This window comes from Ranitomeya variabilis, chromosome 3, assembly GCF_051348905.1.
Source record: "Ranitomeya variabilis isolate aRanVar5 chromosome 3, aRanVar5.hap1, whole genome shotgun sequence".
Taxonomy (NCBI): domain Eukaryota; kingdom Metazoa; phylum Chordata; class Amphibia; order Anura; family Dendrobatidae; genus Ranitomeya; species Ranitomeya variabilis.
In genome coordinates this window covers 693,560,386-693,579,220 of record NC_135234.1, presented here as the reverse complement: position 1 = coordinate 693,579,220, position 18,835 = coordinate 693,560,386, and the positions used below count along the sequence as shown (strand labels likewise).

The 18,835-nt window shown below is 46.6% G+C and overlaps 1 protein-coding gene across 2 annotated transcripts in view; it reads right to left on the bottom strand.

Annotated features, from left to right (window-relative positions):
- Nucleotides 1-17,406, bottom strand: part of MRPS31 (mitochondrial ribosomal protein S31) — a 77,448-nt gene extending 60,042 nt beyond the window's left edge. The window contains exons 1-3 of one of the 2 annotated variants that reach the window (XM_077298164.1): nt 17,387-17,406; nt 15,542-15,859; nt 14,531-14,689 (exon numbers count right to left, since the gene is read on the bottom strand). In XM_077298164.1, coding sequence (XP_077154279.1) covers nt 14,531-14,689; nt 15,542-15,859; nt 17,387-17,391 — 482 coding nt within the window. In that variant the 5' untranslated portion in view covers nt 17,392-17,406. Of the gene's footprint in view, nt 1-14,530; nt 14,690-15,541; nt 15,860-16,932; nt 17,160-17,386 lie in introns of those variants that run through there. The other variant, XM_077298163.1, reaches the window with a different exon arrangement.
- Between the last annotated feature and the right edge of the window lie 1,429 nt (nt 17,407-18,835).

The following is an 18,835-nucleotide window of genomic DNA, read 5'->3' as shown; positions in this document are numbered from 1 at the left end:
AAAAGCTCTGCACTCGGTGTAAAGCATGCCAAAAATTACAAGCAGGGTTATCCATACACACTTGAAAGCACCAACTGGCGTGTCTCATGAAAAGAAAATTAAGAAAGTGTAGTTGTGGTACTTCTACACAAAAAGTGCAAAGCCAGGAAAAAATTATAAGGAGGGTCATCCAGTCATCCATAGACTCTAGAAGGCAACAACTGGCGGCCTCAGTCAAATATTGAATATTATAAACTTTTTGTGCTATTGTCATTTAGTGATGTTGAAAAGTCAGATCTAATCCAGTCTTTGTTCCTTTTTATCGCAGTGAACTTGTCAGCATTCTCTGCTGACAGGCAAAAGCGCCAGTCCGTTGTGACCCCCTTTGTGGAACTAAAAACTGCTCAGACAAGACGCTAGCAGCAGTGCAAAACATCACCTCCAAGGCATAGAGGGACAGCTCATGCCAGCTCCTGTTCCTCCTCCTCAATGTTACCCAATCCGCACTGAGCAGATGAGCTTAGGCTGGGCAGGATAGTATCTCTCTATTGCATGTCTTCCTCCATCCCCACCTGCTTCGCATGCAAAGCTTCATGTTTAATTGTGAGCAGAGATTGTTTAAGTAGACACAGAAGAGGGATCATTGCGCTGACTATAGCATAATCGCCGCTCACCATCTTTGTGGAGTCATCAAAGCCTTGGAGAACCGCACAAATGTCAGAAATCCATACCCACTCTTCAGTTGCTATGTGCGGAGGCTGACCAGAATAAGGACAGGCATGTTGGAGCTGGTATTCCACAACTGACCTCTGCTGCTTACAAAGCCTTGCATACATGTGCAGTGTAGAGTTCCAGCACATGGTGACGTTGCACACCAGTCGGTGAGCGGGCACTTGCACGCGCTGCTGCAGCACTGCCAGAGCGGAGGCAGCTGTAGATGACTTGCGGAAATGGGCACAGAGGCGGCGGTATCTTGACCAGAAGCTCTGGCAAATCTAGGTATTTTTCAGAAGCCGCTAAACTACCAAGTTGAGCACGTGTGCCAAGTATGTACGTGTGTAAGCTTGCCAAGCTTCACAGCTGCCAACAGGTTACGGCCATTATCACACATGACCATGAATGGTTGTAGGATCAGAGGAGAGACCCACAAATCTGTCTGCTCTGATATTCCTTTCAACAACTTTGCCATGGCGTGCGGTTTGTCTCCTAGACAAATGAGCTTCAGTAGAGCCTGTTGCCACTTCGTTGAGACAGTGCTGCAGAGCTTCCAGCTGATGTGGACAACGTGCTCACAGATACCACATCACAGATGGAAGATGAGGAGGAGCAGGAGGGGGTACAGGAACTGCTGTAGGAGGTGGAGGAAACCCTGATAAAAGTAGGGCAGGCAACCCTCGGCGTCGGTAGCACGTGCCGTGCCAAGGTGGGACTCAACCCCAGCCTTCATAATATTCACCTAGTGTGCCGTCAGGGAAATGTAGCGTGCCTGGCCACAAGCACTTGTCCAGGTGTCGATCGTTAAGTGGGCAATGCCAGTAACTGCATTGATGAGGGCACAGGTGATGTTCCTAGACACGTGGTGGTACAAGGCAGGGACGCCACACTGGGCGAAAAAGTGACAGCTGGGGATTGAGTACCTGGGGATGGCTATGAGTCGGCTGAAACCCTCGATGTCAACAAACCTAAACTGCTTTGGACCTATAGGACAGAGGCTGGAAAAGTTCTCTTTTGTTCCAAGGCCTGGTGGTAGAGACAGCCGAACGCTGTGCTGGGGCAAGGCTTTGGAAGAGCCTGATGATGGTGCGTCAGAATGTGCAAGGATAGGTGCAGAGCGGGAGGTATCTGCGCCAATGTCAGACAGGGGACTGGGAAGAAGCACTTAGAACAGGGGACGAGGCAGTGGTGCCATTCGCTAGCAGTGCTGACACCAATCATGGACCCAATCGTTCGTCCCAGAGTCGGGTGCTTAGATGACATGCCCCTGATCAGGCTGGTGGTGGTTAGGTTCTTAGTGGTCAGGTCCCTGCTGACCTAAGCTATTTAATAAAATCCCAGACTGGGGAACACAACTCTTTGACAGAGTAATTCATGAGCATAGGTGCTCTGAGGAACAGTTGCCCGCCTTCTCCCTCTCTTCCCCACTGTCTATTCCTGCCTGCTTCAGTGCTACTGATCTCTCCCCCTCAGCACTGCTGGCCTCGCTCTGCATGCCAGATTCCCAGGTTGGGCTGGCGACTTCGTCAACCACCACCTAGTCTTCCACCGCTGCACCCTGGTCCTTCTGACTTGGTGTCTTGACAAACTGACTTAGCGGCAACTGTGTCTCATCATTATCACTAAACAGCATGTTCTCCTGTCCCTCTTGGAACATGCAGGGACAGAGGCCACAATCAAGAAGTGATATTGTAAAGAACTCCTAGTATTGTCCAAGCGTGGGATCACTGGTCTACTGGGACTTGACATGGTGGGATAAAGTGGAGGATCAGGATGAAGATGAAGTGATCCAGACTGTTGGTAGGTAAGAATGGACAGCGTGGAAGACTGGGTGGTGCTGGCAAGCATGTTGGAAGCATTATCTGCTATCCAGCCAACCACCAGTTCGCACTGGTGTGGCTTCAGAAGTGGGACAGGAAACTATGTGTTGTGGATGGGTGTGTTGCTTGTACTCCAACAACAGGTGTAGTCAGACCTGCCACATGTCCACGGCATCCATCATCAGCACTTCCACTTCCCAGTCCCTTACTGCATGCATTTTCTAATTGCTTGGTATCTGGAAACCAAGTTTAATTTTTAATTAAATAAATTAAAAGAATTGGTCACCTGCAGAAGTCAAAGTGGTTGTTTGGAGTTTAAAGGGAACCTGTTAGCAGAGTTATGCATAGTAACCTACACACACTATGAGGTCAGCGCCGTTATACTGAATAAAATGACAGAAAAAAGACTGGCACATCCAAACTAGTGTGAATAGGTGAATACCAGGAGCAGCTACCTCCATACATAATATACAAAAAAGGTTGCACTCCATCGTGCCAAAGCATGTCTAATATGAAATACATGAAATATGAAAAGCAAAATGGCTTCTGAACATTAGGAAAATATTTGAGAGATGCTTTGCACAGAATTTGATCAAATAGTGTGAGCCCATCAACCATCGTCAAGGTGGTCTCATTAAACTGATGGGTCCCTGACCTCCCTGATGGGTCCCTCCCTTTTCCTAATGTTCAGAAGCCATTTTGCTATTCATATTTCATGTATTTCATATTAGACATGCTTTGGCACGATAGAGTGCAACCTTTTTTGTATATACTGAATAAAATGATACCTTGGTTGATGAAACCCGTCTTGTGGCTGTTTCTTAATCTTTATTTTCAGTTTTGTGTTAATGAGATGCTCGTGTCCTAAGGCAGAGCTGGGTATGTGGTGCTCTGATTATATATTCGTAATCCAGACTGCTGACAGGTCACTGCTCCCTCACTGACCTGCCTCCTAGTTTGCATAATGAATACCAGCACATACTGAATTAAAAAAAAATAGAATTAGACTTACCGGTAATTCGGTTTCTAGGAACCTTCCACGACGGCATATGGAGGTTGTCTCTTTGCCCTAATGGGAAACAGGAAATACAGAGCTGTTAAAAGGACCTCCCACTTGCTAGTGACTTACAACTGAGACCATAGCACCGGTTTACCTTCTGAATCCCAGATTTAATCCAGGAATATATATATATAGGGTGGGAAATTAGCACCGTCATGGAAGGTTCCTAGAAACCGAATTACCGGTAAGTCTAATTCTATTTTCTCTAGTCACCTTCCACGACAGCATATGGAGGAATAGCAACTAATTTGGTACTAGGGAGGGACAACGGCCTGGAGAACCTTACGGCCGAAGATTAAGTCCTTATTGGACAATACATTTAATCTATAATGTTTGGAGAAGGTATGAAGTGAGGACCACGTCGATGCCCTGCAGATCTGCTCCGGAGATGCGCCTGCTCTTTCTGCCCAGGAAACTGATGTAGATCTGGTTTAGTGAGCCTTGATCCCTACTGGAGGTAGTTTATTTTGAGCAAGATAAGCTTGTGTTATAGTTTTTTTGATCCAGGTAGCAATGGTACTTTTAGCTACCTTCTTCCCTTTATTTTGTCCTGAGAGATGGATAAAAAGGTTATGATCATTTCTGTGAGCGCGGGTCTGATCTAAGTAGTGTAAGATAATACGCCGAACATCAAGAGTGTTGAATTTCTTTTCTTCCGAATTTGCAGGTATATGGCAAAGAGTTGGTTGAACGATCTCTTGGGAACGGTGGAAGTCAGAGACTACTTTCTGAAGAAAAGATGGGTCAAGACAAAGCACTATTGAATCATCTCTAACCAGTAGATAAGGCTCTCTTATTGATAAGGCCTGTAGTTCATCCACTCTTCTAGCCGAAGTTATGGCTACCAAAAAAAACAGTTTTATATGCAAGATTTTGTGGAGAACAGGAAGACAAAGGTTCAAAAGGTGGACTTGTAAGTCCTTGGAGCACCACATTGAGATCCCATGGAGGAACTATAATCTGTTTTCTAGGGTTCATTCTAATTGCTGAGGTCAAATCTTTTGATCCAGCGATGACCTGCTAGATCTTGGTCAAAGAGAGCTGATCGCAGAGAGCTGGACCTTCAGAGTACTGGGTCTAAGACCGATCTCTCAGCCTTTTTGTAAGAAATCTAGTACCCTAGGTATATTTGGCTTGAGAGGGTCTGGAAGGTTAGGTAGACAAAAGGATGAAAACTTTTTCCAGATCTTATTGTAGATGGCGTTTGTTACTGGTTTCCTGGATTTTTGCAGGGTAGCTATGACGGGGTTTGATACCCCTTTTGCTTTCAGCACCTGGGCTTCAGTAACCACGCCGCTAAGTTCCATCTCTGAGGGTCTGAGTGGAGAATGGGTCCCTGAGAGAGGAGATTGTCTTTTACTGGTAACATTACCGGCCCGTCCACCTGTAGCTGGATGATCAAGTTGAACCAACTTCTTTTGGGCCATAATGGAGCTATCAAAATAGTCGGGGTCCTTTCTATCCGTATCTTCCGCAGAACCGTTGCAAGAATTGGGATTGGTGGAAACGCGTAAGCTAGATGAAAATGCCAATTCTGGACTAAGGCATCCACTCCTCTGGGATAGTCTCTTGGGTTCAAGGAGAAGAAAGTTTCGACTTTTGCGTTTTGGTGAGAGGCAAAGAGGTCGACTTCTGGGAGACCCCACTTGCGTACTAGCATGTTGAAGGTTTGATAATCCATGCTCCATTCGCCCGGTTGAATGTCCTGGCGACATATATAATCTGCCTGAATATTGGCCGAACCTTTCAAGTGAATTGCCATCAGGGACAGTAAGTGTTTTTTGGCCCAACAAAAAATTCGAGCTGAGATTTTCTTTAGGCTGATGAATTTTGTACTGCCCTGGTGCTTGATATGAGCCACCGTGGTCATGTTGTCTGAATATATCTGAACATGTTGTCCAGAAATCTGATGACTTGCTGCTAACAGGGCCTCTCCAACGGCTTTGAGCTCTCAAATTTGATGATTTCCCTCTGATCGACTGGTCCCAAAGACCTTGATAAGGAACATGGTTTATCATGGCTTCCCAGCCCCTCCTGCTGGCATCCGACTTGATCGTGGTTAGTGGAAACTGAATACTGAATCTAATTCACACCCTTGAGGAGGTTTCTGGAATTCATCCACCATGCTAAGGATGCTTTCACTCACCCTGGTGTGTGAATCCTTTTGGTTAAAGTACCAGGACGACTGTCCCAATTGTCTAGAATGTGGGCCTGAAGGATTCTTGAGTGGGCTTGAGCCCAAGCCACCGACTGTATACAGGCTGTCATGGAGCCTAAGAGCGACATTCCCTCTCGGAGAGTAGGAGATCTCATCACTTTGAATTTTCTGATCTTTACTACCAATGGTAGTCTGTGATCGTCTGGAAGAAAGGACATTTGTTTTGCAGAATCCAGAAGTACTCCCAAAGATTTCCTGTTTTTTGACAGTTGAAGCTGGGATTTTTTTTATATTTGGAACCAACCCGGAGACCTCAATATCTCTAAAGTGGTTGACACATGGGATATCAGGGTCACCTAGGTGGGAGCTACTATTAGGAGATCGTCCAGATAGGGCACTATACAGACACCTTGTTTCCGAATAAATTACACCGCCTCTGCCATTATCTTGGAGAACACTCTCGGTGCTGATGAAATGCCGAAGGGAAGGACTCCAAACTGATAGTGCTCCACTTGACGACTCCCCTGTATCGCAAATCTGAGATATTTTCTGTGTCTCGGGTGAATAGGAATGTGAAAATATGCATCCTTTAGGTCGATGGTTGCCATAAAGGAGTGATGCCCTATCAGACGAATGGCTGATTTTACAGACTCCATCTTGAACTTGCGATATTTCACATGTTGATTTAGACCCTTTAAGTTTATAATGATACGGACGTCCCCTGATGGTTTGGGTACCAGAAATAATCGGGAATAATGTCCTAGCCCCCATTCCGATTGAGGAACTGGCGAGATCACGTTTGATTTCACAAGGTCCCTGAGACCTAATGTCAATAAATTGTGATCTTTTGATGCTGGAAGGGTAGTAAATTTAAGACCCTGAGGGGGGGAGGAAATTAACTATCAACAGGCCCTCCTTGATGACATTGAGAACCCAGTGGGAACTGGTGATGTTTTCCCACTGACCAGCATATTTTGAGAGTCTTCCACTCACCGGGTCGGAGTCATTGTTTGTCCTGTTGGGATTGCTGCTGCTGCTGTTGTAGGACAAAAATATTTTTTTCCCTCTACCCTTTGCGTAGCTCCATCTGCCAGTTTTGCCTTTACCTCTCGCTTGAGAGGGCTGAGAATGTGGGGCACGAAAAAAACATTTCCTAGGTGGTTTTTGCTCCGGGAGTGCCTTTTTCTTGTCAGTAGCTTTGTCAAGAATGTCATCTAAGGCTGGACCAAAGACATATTCCCCTTTAAAGGGTATGGCACACAATTTGGCTTTAGAAGTAATATCGCCACTCCATATTTTAAGCCAGAGAGCTCTTCTGGCAGAGTTGGAAAACACTAGGGACCTGGCGGCAACTCTAACAGATTACAGAGAAGGATCCGCCAGGAAACCAGAAGCCCTATGTAGAATAAGGAGTGAATCTAACATTTCACCTCTTGAAGTACCCTGAGATATATGGGTTTCCAATTTCTCTAGCCAACGGGAGAGGGCCCTAGCTACACAAGTAGAGGCAATGTTAGCCTTAAGGACAGATGTAGAAGTTTCCCATGACTTCTTCAGAAGACTTTCAATCTTCCTATCCATAGGATCCTTCAATTGTGAAGAATCCGCAAAAGGGAGCGCTGTTCTCTTGGCAACTCTAGCCACCTGAACATCAACCTTGGGAATGTCCAATTTAACAAATTCACCCTCTAGAGGAAATCTATGATTCATTTCTGAGGGGTTGCTGAGGCGTTTCTCAGGTAGTTCCCATTCCTGATCAATCATACTAATGATATTAGCGTGTACTGGGGACCCCAACCTTTTCTCTGATCTAATCCCACCGAACATTTGATCCTGTATGGACTGTGGTTCAGGTTCCTCTTCTAGTCCCATAGTGTTACGAACAGCAGACACTAGATTCTCAATGCATTCTGAGGAGAAGAGGTATTTTCTGACCTCAGCCTTAGGTAATACTGGATCTTCCCAACCAACGGACGAGGTATGAGAGAGGTCTGAATCAGAATCAGATTCCACAACCTGCATCTTCCTCTTTTTAGCTGGAGAATGTGGTGGCTGTGGGGAAGTGAGAGCTGCCAAGGAAGATTATACCTCCTGTTTTACAAGAGAGCGTATTTAATCTAACAGAGATGGTTGCTCGGCTTTCACTATCCTGTCAGTGCACGGCTGGCAGAGTTTTTTATCCCAGCGAGGAGGGAATTTAGTGTTACAGACCGGGCACTTCTTCCTATAGGCGGCTTTGGGGGCAGACTTTTCTCCCTAAAATAAAAGGGAGAGAGGAGTGAGGACAGATAATCCCCCTAAAAGGTACTACCTCTCGGACCCCATCCCTGCATACACTCACTGTAGCAAGGGTAGCGCTGGGCTCTGCAGACGCCATCCATACTGAGGGTATTCAGCCTTACCTCAGTGGTGACTTCTGCAGGATTTTATAGACCTCCGTCCCAGCACCTGCCTCCAGCGATCGTACACTCCCCCTCCCCCTTCTGGATCCATGTGTCAGACGCCATTAGGCCTTACACGCCGGCCGGCGAAACCCGGAAGTACCGGCTTCAGGGGAATACGAAAACCTGAAGTGACGCGCGCGCGACTGCTGACATCACTTCCGGAACGCCGAGCACTATGGAGGAGGAGAAGCCGGGAAGCTCAGAGAGGATCCCGGCTGGGGATCCCAGGCCTGCTTTGCCCTCTTGGGGGTGCGGGAAGGGGTCCCGAGGTACCTGGACGCAGGACGACGGGAGCAGTACAGGAGGCGGCTAGGCGCGACCACCAGCTGCCCCGCTTAACAGGCAAAAGCCTGTACAAGGTACTGCAGTCGCCGGCCACTACAGCACATGGAACACCTCTCCCTGTCCCATGGGGAACAGGAAAGACACTGGCAAGTGGGAGGTCCTTTTAACCTCTCTGTATTTCCTGTTCCCCATTAGGGCAAAGAGACAACCTGCATATGCCATCGTGGAAGGTGACTAGAGAAAAAAAATAATAATAAAATAAAAGATTCTGCAGGCAGGTGCCGGCCGTAGCACCCATGCTGCAGCATAATCGCATGGTTGATGTGCATTTTTATCCCTTTTGCAGATTTACTTGAGCAAGGAAGTTAATAAAAAAAAAAAATCTTTTTGGAAATGGCGCCCACCGTGCCTGTGCAGTAGCAGCTAGCGGTTTGTATAGAGATCCGATAGCTGCTGTTGCACAGATACCGGCGGATCCATCTTTATTCAGTATGTGATGGTATTCATTATGCAAACTAGTGGGCAGGTCAGTGAGGGAGCAGTGACCTATCAGCAGTCTGCATTACGAATATATAATTAGAGCACCACATACACCAACCCCGCCTTAGGACACGACCATCTCATTAACACAAAACTGAAAATAAAGATTAAGAAACAACCACAAGACGATTTTCATCAACCAAGGTATAATTTTATTCAGTATAACTGCGCCGACCTGACACTGTCTGTAGTTTACTATGCAAAACCCTGCTGACAGGTTCCCTTTAACACCACCGTAGTTTAACCCCTTCAACCCCGGAGCTTTTTCCGTTTTCGTTTTTCGCTCCCCTCCTTCCCAGAGCCATAACTTTTTTATTTTTCCGTCAATATGGCCATGTGAGGGCTTATTTTTTGCGAGACGAGATGTACTTTTGAACGACATCATTGGTTTTACCATGCCGTGTAACAGAAAACGGGAAAAAAATTCCAAGTGTGATGAAATTGCAAAAAAAGTGCAATCTCACACTTGTTTTTTGTTTGGCTTTTTTGCTAGGTTCACCAAATGCTAAAACTAACCTGCCATTATGATTCTCCAGGTCATTACGAGTTCATAGACACCTAACATGTCTAGGTTATTTTTTATCTAAGTGGCGAAAAAAAATTCCAAAGTTTGCTAAAAAAAAAAAAAAAAAAAAAAAAAAAAATTGCGCGATTTTCCGATACCCGTAGCGTCTCCAATTTTCGTGATCTGGGGTCAGGTGAGGGCTTATTTTTTGCATGCTGAGCTGGCGTTTTTAATGATACCATTTTGGTGCAGATACGTTTTTTTTGATCGCCCGTTATTACATTTTAATGCAATGTCGTAGTTTTTTTTTCTCGCTACGACATTTAGCGATCAGGTTAATCCTTTGTTTTTATTGATAGATCGGGCGATTCTGAACGCGGCGATACCAAATATGTGTATGTTTGATTTTTTTTTTTAATTGTTTTATTTTGATTGGGGCGAAAGGGGGGTGATTTGAACGTTTATATATTTTTTTATTTTTTTTTTTATATTTTTAAACACTTTTTTTTTTGTAATTTTGGCATGCTTCAATAGCCTCCATAGGAGGCTAGAAGCATGCACAACTCGATCGGCTCTGCTACATAGAGGTGAAGCACAGATCACCTCTATGTAGCAGAAATGCAGGTGTACTTTGAACGCCGACCACAGGGTGGCGCTCAAAGCAATCGGCCATCAACAACCATAGAGGTCTCAAGGAGACCTCTGGTTGTTATGGCAATGCACCGCTGACCCCCGATCATGTGACGGGGGTCAGCGGTGCGAGAATTTCCGGCCGGGAGCGCTAGTTAAATGCCGCTGTCAGCGTTTGATGGCGTCATTTAACTAGTTAATGGGCGCGGGCGGATCGAGATTCCGCTCGCGCTCATTGTGCGCACATGTCAGCTGTACAAAACAGCTGACATGCCGCGGCTTTGAGGTGGGCTCACCGCCGGAGCCCACCTCAAAGCGGGGGATCTGCCAGCTGACGTACTATTCCGTCAGATAGCAGAGAGAGGTTAACAGAAATCACGCATTACTCTATGGATGAGTAACTGAATCCACAAAATTTTTTCAACGCTTGTTTTGGAGTGTTATAAAACACAGAAATGTTCCACAAAGCACAGAATAATCTATGGATAACAATAGTGTACATTTTTTCACCTAAGTAAAAATGTGGTTAACTGTCACGCTATACGTCTAGCTACAGACTGAAAAGCCCTAATCCCTGCATAGAGACTGTATTCAGCCACTCTTCCTGCTCCAGTAAAAGTACCTTCACACGAAACGACTTTACAACGAGAACGACAACGATCCGTGACGTTGCAGCGTCCTGGATAGCGATATCGTTTAGTCTGACACGCAGCAGCGATCTGGATCCTGCTGTGATATCGCTGGTCGCTGAATAAAGTTCAGAACTTTCTTTGGTCGTCAGATCGGCGTGTATCGTCGTGTTTGAAAGCAAAAGCAACGATGTCAGCAATGTTAAACATGGAGCTAACGACCTGTGAGAACAATAAGTGCGTCACCGCTACGTCACAGGATCGCTCCTGCGTCGTTCTGGAGCTGCTGTGTTTGACATCTCTACAGCGATGTAAACAGCGACGCTGCAGCGATCGGATCGTTGTCGTTCTCGTTGTAAAGTCGTTTCGTGTGAAGGTACCTTAACACTCTTTTCCTCTCTAGGCTAAATGCAGAATGTATCTGATACAAACAGCAAAGCAAACGATAATCCCTTAGAAGGGCTGTTAGTATGATGGCTCAGCCTCAGTGTCAACACTGCAGGACTCTGGTTTGTTATACTGTGCACACACAGGTCTAGACAAGTACTCTCTCCCTCCACTCAGAACTATCACAGAGCTGTGTAATGGTGTCAGTGTGCCGACGCCTGTCCTTTTATTACCCCTGATGATGTCACACGGCCAGCCAATCACAGTAGTGCCACAACCAAGATGGCTATGGCATTGTAGTGACACACAGACAATAAGCATGCCGGGATTGCCTGCGTAACAGGCGCCAAACATACGGGGCGAGGACTCGAGTTTCAAATTCGAACACCGACTAAAGCTCGCCGAGCACATACTAGCACCCAGATGCTCGAGTGATAGAGTATCACCGCGCACGTTCGCTCATCCTTACTGATGGCCAATGTCTGAATTATTTGGTCTCTAACATGCATTAAGGCTAGTTCACACCTTTAGAACCGTGAAAGTCTGTACTCAGAATCCTCTGTGGCCCCATAGACGTGAAGCTCCTTGAGGATAGCCATCCATTTCTACAAAAAGTCACAAAGAAACGCCAGCATAAAATGCATAATATCCCCAAGCACAGAGTGGTAACCACTACCAGAAGCCATTATAGCTTTATAGGGGCGACTGCACCACCTACAGATTGAATGAGCTGTGTGTATTGTCCTGAAGGTGCAATCTTTACTCCAGGTACAACTCTACTAAATGAAAATGCAGGTTTGGGAGCTTGGAGGATATGCTTCTTGTCAAGCTGATGGCTACCTTATGAGCATGTTTAACGGGGATGTCCAACTATTAAATATCATGACCACTGCCCAAAACTAACAGTAAATGAACAAGATATTTTCTGACATTATGGCGCCACCTGGTGTTTAAAGTGTATAACGATTTTTTTTTTTGACCACCCATAGAATTGATAAGACGAGTCTTATCTAATTTAAGTAAAAGAGAAGTGCATACTGCAATTTTTTTCACACGCAGATTGGGTCAGTAAAAAAAGAAAAGATAAATGGCTCATCTGCACTGTCCCATTGAATAAAGTTGGTCCAAGTACTGTCTGGGTTTTTTTTTCACAGACAGCACTCAGACTGAAAATACGGCTGTGTGAATGAGCCCTAACACAGAAGCGAGTGGGAGAGCAGTCCAGCCTCAGCAGGAGTTCTGATGGACTTTTGTTAGGCTTGCAAGGCACTCGGCAGCCCTGATGACATTGCATGGCCAGGACACCAGTATCATTGCATTAGGCCCATCCTCTTCATTAGAATAAAAGATTTGTATGATACCTGCCGATTATCCACATATCCTAGCATCTACCAACGTAACGTCATCTGCCCTCATGTAATCTCCAGTTCTCAAAAGACCTCCTTCTCTCCTCCACACTTATTAGTCCCTCACCCAATCGCCTCCAAGACTTCTCCCGGATATCCCCCATCCTCTGGAATTCTTTGCCCCAACAAGTCCAATTATCCACCACATTTGGATCCTTCAGACGGAATCTGAAAACCCACTTCTTCAAGAAAGCTTACAGCCTGCACTGACCCCGCTGCCACCTCAACCTATTGTCTCCTTCCCCACCATCCTGTAAAATGTAAGCCCGCAAAGGCAGGGTCATCTCCCCTGTGTACCAGTCTACCATTGTTAGCTTGTCTACTGTAAGTGATATTTGTATTTTGTATGTAACCCCTTCTCATGTACAGCACCATGGAATTAATGGTGCTATATATATATATATATATATATACACTCACCGGCCACTTTATTAGGTACACCATGCTAGTAACGGGTTGGACCCCCTTTTGCCTTCAGAACTGCCTCAATTCTTCGTGGCATATATTCAACAAGGTGCTGGAAGCATTCCTCAGAGATTTTGGTCCATATTGACATGATGGCATCACACAGTTGCCGCAGATTTGTCGGCTGCACATCCCAAAGATGCTCCATACAAGGCAGGATGGATCCATGCTTTCATGTTGTTTACGCCAAATTCTGACCCTACCATCCGAATGTCGCAGCAGAAATCGAGACTCATCAGACCAAGCAACGTTTTTCCAATCTTCTACTGTCCAATTTCGATGAGCTTGTACAAATTGTAGCCTCAGTTTCCTGTTCTTAGCTGAAAGGAGTGGTACCCGGTGTGGTCTTCTGCTGCTGTAGCCCATCTGCCTCAAAGTTCGACGCACTGTGCGTTCAGAGATGCTCTTAGGCCTACCTTGGTTGTAACGGGTGGCGATTTGAGTCACTGTTGCCTTTCTATCAGCTCGAACCAGTCTGCCCATTCTCCTCTGACCTCTGGCATCAACAAGGCATTTCCGCCCACAGAACTGCCGCTCACTGGATTTTTTTTCTTTTTCGGACCATTCTCTGTAAACCCTAGAGATGGTTGTGCGTGAAAATCCCAGTAGATCAGCAGTTTCTGAAATACTCAGACCAGCCCTTCTGGCACCAACAACCATGCCACGTTCAAAGGCACTCAAATCACCTTTCTTCCCCATACTGATGCTCGGTTTGAACTGCAGGAGATTGTCTTGACCATGTCTACATGCCTAAATGCACTGAGTTGCCGCCATGTGATTGGCTGATTAGAAATTAAGTGTTAACAAGAAGTTGGACAGGTGTACCTAATAAAGTGGCCGGTGAGTGTATATAAATAAACAAATAATAATCTGCGCCAATCACCTTCTGATGAGGGAGTGGCACAATAGAACCCTTATAACTAAATGGTTACAATAGTATACGAATTATATAAACTGTGACCCCAATTCATCAGCTCTGGGGGGGGGGGTTGTTTTTCATAGGTTTTTTCCTATCTTGCTTTTCTGTTTTTGCTGGTGAAATTTGAGCCAAATTCATTGATTTTCGTTGATGTTTGAGGAAAATGGCACAAATGAAAAGATATTTATATGCCTCGCAAAAACCAGAAACATCTGGATAATGAAACTCATATTCACATTGTAAAACAAACCCCAAAACCTACAAGTACAGAATGAAAGCTAGGAAAAATAAATTATAGGAAAGCCATAATGAAATCAGAACAAAAAATAAAAATGCCTGCAAACTTTTACACCAACAAAAGGAACAGAAAGCATGATGAATTGGGACCTGTGACTTACATTCACTAAAGTTATCCACAAAATACCATAATTCCCAAACCCTGTGTCACATCTACAAGGGTCCGTGAAGCTTACAAGGTCACCAATGATCACCAGCTCACTAGCAAACATATCTACATATGTCAGATTTGCATCATTGCATATGACACCTCATAAAATATGAATATGCCAGAAATACATCAACTCCTAACCTGATGTTATCACTTCCTTTCCTTCTGATTTCCTCAGCCATTTGCTTGTGCAGGCGCAGCTGTTGAAGTAGTTCAGACTCCACTTGTTTTTGTTGGGAAGGATAGGTTGATGCCACTGCAGATGCTGCATCCGATAGTTCTTTGCTCACTGGCTTCTCCCTAAAAGAAAGAGGCAAATAGCATCAGGTCACATTTTGAAGTCTGTACAAATGTAAATGGAAAAAAAAAGAAACACAAAGTTATAAATGTTGCAAAAACAAAAGGACTTTACAATATGGATTTCAGCGCAGCTTGCACACTCATCGGTCTGCATCACATGTAGTAGAGGGGGTTTCAGCACCCCCGTTTTCATATTTCTGAAAATTCACACACAGATTTTTGAGTGCACCATTACAAAAAAAATGCTGCAGAAATAAGTAGCATGCTATTCAATACTGTGAATCTTGTATGAAAAAGTCAATGATTAGTCACCCTTAATGTTAATGCGGCTAATTCTCCTGTCAATCTACTATAAAATAAAAGCTGCAGAACGCCTCGAAATCCTCGGTCCACTACTGCATAGGAGCTCAACAATGGAGCATAAAGAAATTACATTTCAGATGTGCAATTCCAGAACTTGTGAACACACCCCAATACAGAATGTAATTCAGGACCTTTAAAGGGTTAACACTGATGCATATCCACAGAATATGCCAGAAATGCATGAAAGATGAGCGTCCTACAGCTGGGATCTAGAACTACCTGGAGAACTGGGGCCGTCACACACCACTGTCAGAGCGGAGGTGGTCGATTACTTTCTATGCTCAGCAATGTTCAGCGCTCCCATGTGCAGCTACTTCATAGAACAATAAAGCCCTTTTCTAGATAGAAGTGGATCCAATTGGTGAGACCCACATCTATCAGATGTTGATGGCAAATCCTGTTCATATGACATAAAATTTAACAAAATGGGAATTCCCCTTTAAGCTTCATAGTTCTACACCAGAAGCGTCATCAGGACAAATCTCTTACTCTGGGTGACTTTCCTCCGCCACCATCTGGAACATTCTGCTGGCGCTTTCTATGTTGTCTGGATTCTCTTGACTTTGCAGTTTTGGATTTTTCTTCTTTAACGCCTGGAATTTCTTCTTTGAGGTCACTTCAACTTTCATGCCACTTAGCAGAGCACCGAGGCCATTCGGCTCCGGCGGTTTGGATGAATCATCCTTGTGCGCCGTCTTGTTCTCTGCTTCATCAGAAGGCTTTCCTGTGCCTTTGTCGTCAGGGGGAGATTTCTCAGACCAGAGGACATTGCCAACAGAGAGCCGTCTACAGGCCAGATCCGCAAACCTACAGGAACAAGACCAGAACATGTAAGTCATAACAGTACAAGCTCCAGTACCCATACCACACAGCAGGCCCACCGGTGCCAGCACCCACACTGCACTGCGGGGTCACTGGCACCAGCACATCACTGCAGGCCCACTGGTGCCAGCACCCACACCGCACTGCAGGCCCACCAGCGCAGAAACCCCCACATTGTGGGCTCACTGGCACCAGCACCCACACCACACTGCGGGCCCACTGGTGCCAGCACCCACACCGCACTGCGGGCCCACCGGTGCCAGCACCCACACCGCACTGCGGGCCCACCAGCACTAGAAACCCCCACACTGTGGGCTCACTGGCACCAGCCCCCATACAGCACTGCGGGCACACCAGCGCCAGAAACTCCCACATTGTGGGCTCACTAGCACCAGCGCCCACACCGCATTGCAGGACCACCTGTGCCAGCACCCACACCGCACTGCAGGCCCCAGAAACCCCCACACTGTGGGCTCACTGGCACCAGCACCCACACCGCGGGCCCACCAGTGCCAGAAACCCCCACACTGTGGGCTCACTGGCACCAGCCCCCATACAGCACTGCGGGCCCACCAGCGCCCACACCGCATTGCAGGACCACCTGTGCCAGCACCCACACCGCACTGCAGGCCCCAGAAACCCCCACACTGTGGGCTCACTGGCACCATCGCCCACACCGCACTGCAGGCCCAACAGTACCAGAAACCCCCACACTGCGGTCTCAGTGGCGCCAGCTCGTACATGTCACACTGCCCAATCCACGCTGTAACATTCACACCACACTGCGATTACTCCTCACTGTGGACTCACTGATTTTCAGAACATTATGGAGGCCACAGAGGGGAATACAGGGTTAACCCTCTGTGTACTGCACTCCTCTCAGCGCCATCATGGCCTGATGATGAGTCTCACAGGCAATGGTGAATTTAAAAACGAAGTGACAGGGAATAACTGAATGCAACACAATCATTTCCTATTATCCATAGCCCTGGGTTCAGAGCAGCCCCCTGCACCCTGCCGCCGTCCTCACCCGGGGCTGCTATCATGGAGGCTCCTACCTGTGGCCTGTGAGGCGCCGACAGGAGATGCCGCCTCCGCACAGTGACAGCACAGCCCGCCGATACATCTCCAGCCCGCACAGCACACCAGCGTGACCCTGACCTGGGGGAACACAAAGAAGAGAGCACGCGTCCTGCTCTATCAATGCCCCGGCTGGGAACATGCGCTCGGTGAAAGGTTCCCCCCGTGGGATCATCGTACTACACGTCACGGGCGGCACAGGAGAGAGACGCCGCATCTCAGGATGGCGACAAAAAGGCTCCTACAGGCGACGAGTCCTTCACGATCATTGTCTATAAAGGGTTAATGATGGAAGTACAGGATAGTCCTGCAGCATGACCACATAGACAGTTCTGTATGGTAGGAGGCAGGAAGCTGCGCTGCCCACACATCCCCACACAGCACATAGTGGCTGCGAAAGTATTCTCCCTCATGACAATTCTCCTTTTTCACCTCATGTCATCCCTTGTGTCTGTCCACCACTTGTAATTGCCCCACCAATAATGCCTCTCAGCCGGGTCTTGGTACCTGGTGGATGCAGATGTTGCCTTGACAACGCTTCATGAATGCCCCCACCCAAGTAATTATTGATGGGTCACCCCCCCCCCCCCCCATTGTGGGGTTAAACCTGTGACTCTTGACGTGTATTTACGGGCCACATTCCACCATGCTCATTCAGCCATCAAAGGCTACGTTCACATTTGCGTTCTGTGCCGCAGCGTCGCCGCATGCGTCATGCACCCCTATATTTAACATGGGGCGCATGGACATGCGTTGCACTTGCGTTTTGTAACGCATGCGTCACTGTGGTGCATGCGTCAGGGCGCAGAGGACGCAGCAAGTTGCAGTTTTTTCTGCGCCCAAAACCATGCAAAAATGGACGCATGCGTCACAAAACGCTGCGTTGTGCATGCGTTTACATTTGCGTTGTGCATTGCGTCGCCGACGCTGCGGCGCACAACGCAAATGTGAACGTAGCCTTACTGCTTGCTCACTTCTTTCCCCCTGTACTACATAGGTCAAATTCTGGCCGGCTGGGTGAGTATATTTGGCCCTCAATGCCGGACAGGTCCTCCGCCCTTCCTCACACATTCAACATCATAGATGGTGAGACAGGTGAAAGCAATGATGGAGGAGGAGGCATCAGCAGACGCTTCCTCTCTCATCATTCCCCCTCTGCGTCTGACCCTCAGCATAGCGGGAACTATGACGTTACAACGCACTCACTGTACCGAGGTGTACAGAGGATCTGGAGACACCATAAAGAGACCGAAGGAATGGGCAAAGGTGAGTATTTTTTTTTAAATGTGGGGTCTATTATACTGTGTGGAGCATAATGTGGCCCATTATACAGTTTGGGGCACATTATACTGTATGGAGCACTATGTGAGGGCCATTATACTGTATGGAGCACTATGTGAGGGCCATTATACTGTATGGAGCACTATGTGGGGGCCATTATACTCTATGGAGCACTATGTGGGGGCCATTATACTGTAGGGAGCACTATGTGGGGGCCATTATACTGTATGAAGCACTATGTGGGGCCATTATACTGTATGAAGCACTATGTGGGCCCATTATACTGTATGAAGCACTATGTGAGGGTCATACTGTATGAATAATAATAATCTTTATTTATATAGCGCCAACATATTCCGCAGCGCTTTACAGTTTAACAATTTCAAACACAACAGTCATAGGTAACAACATTAACAATACAATAATTAAAGCACAATAAGACGACCCTGCTCGTGAGAGCTTACAATCTACAATGAGGTGGGGGAGATACAAAGTACAGGTGTGTATTTACAATGATGTATTTACAATGAGGGTCCAGCCATCTTCAGGGGGTGGGGGGTAGATGGAGATAGTGACTGGGCTACACACACACAAATATGA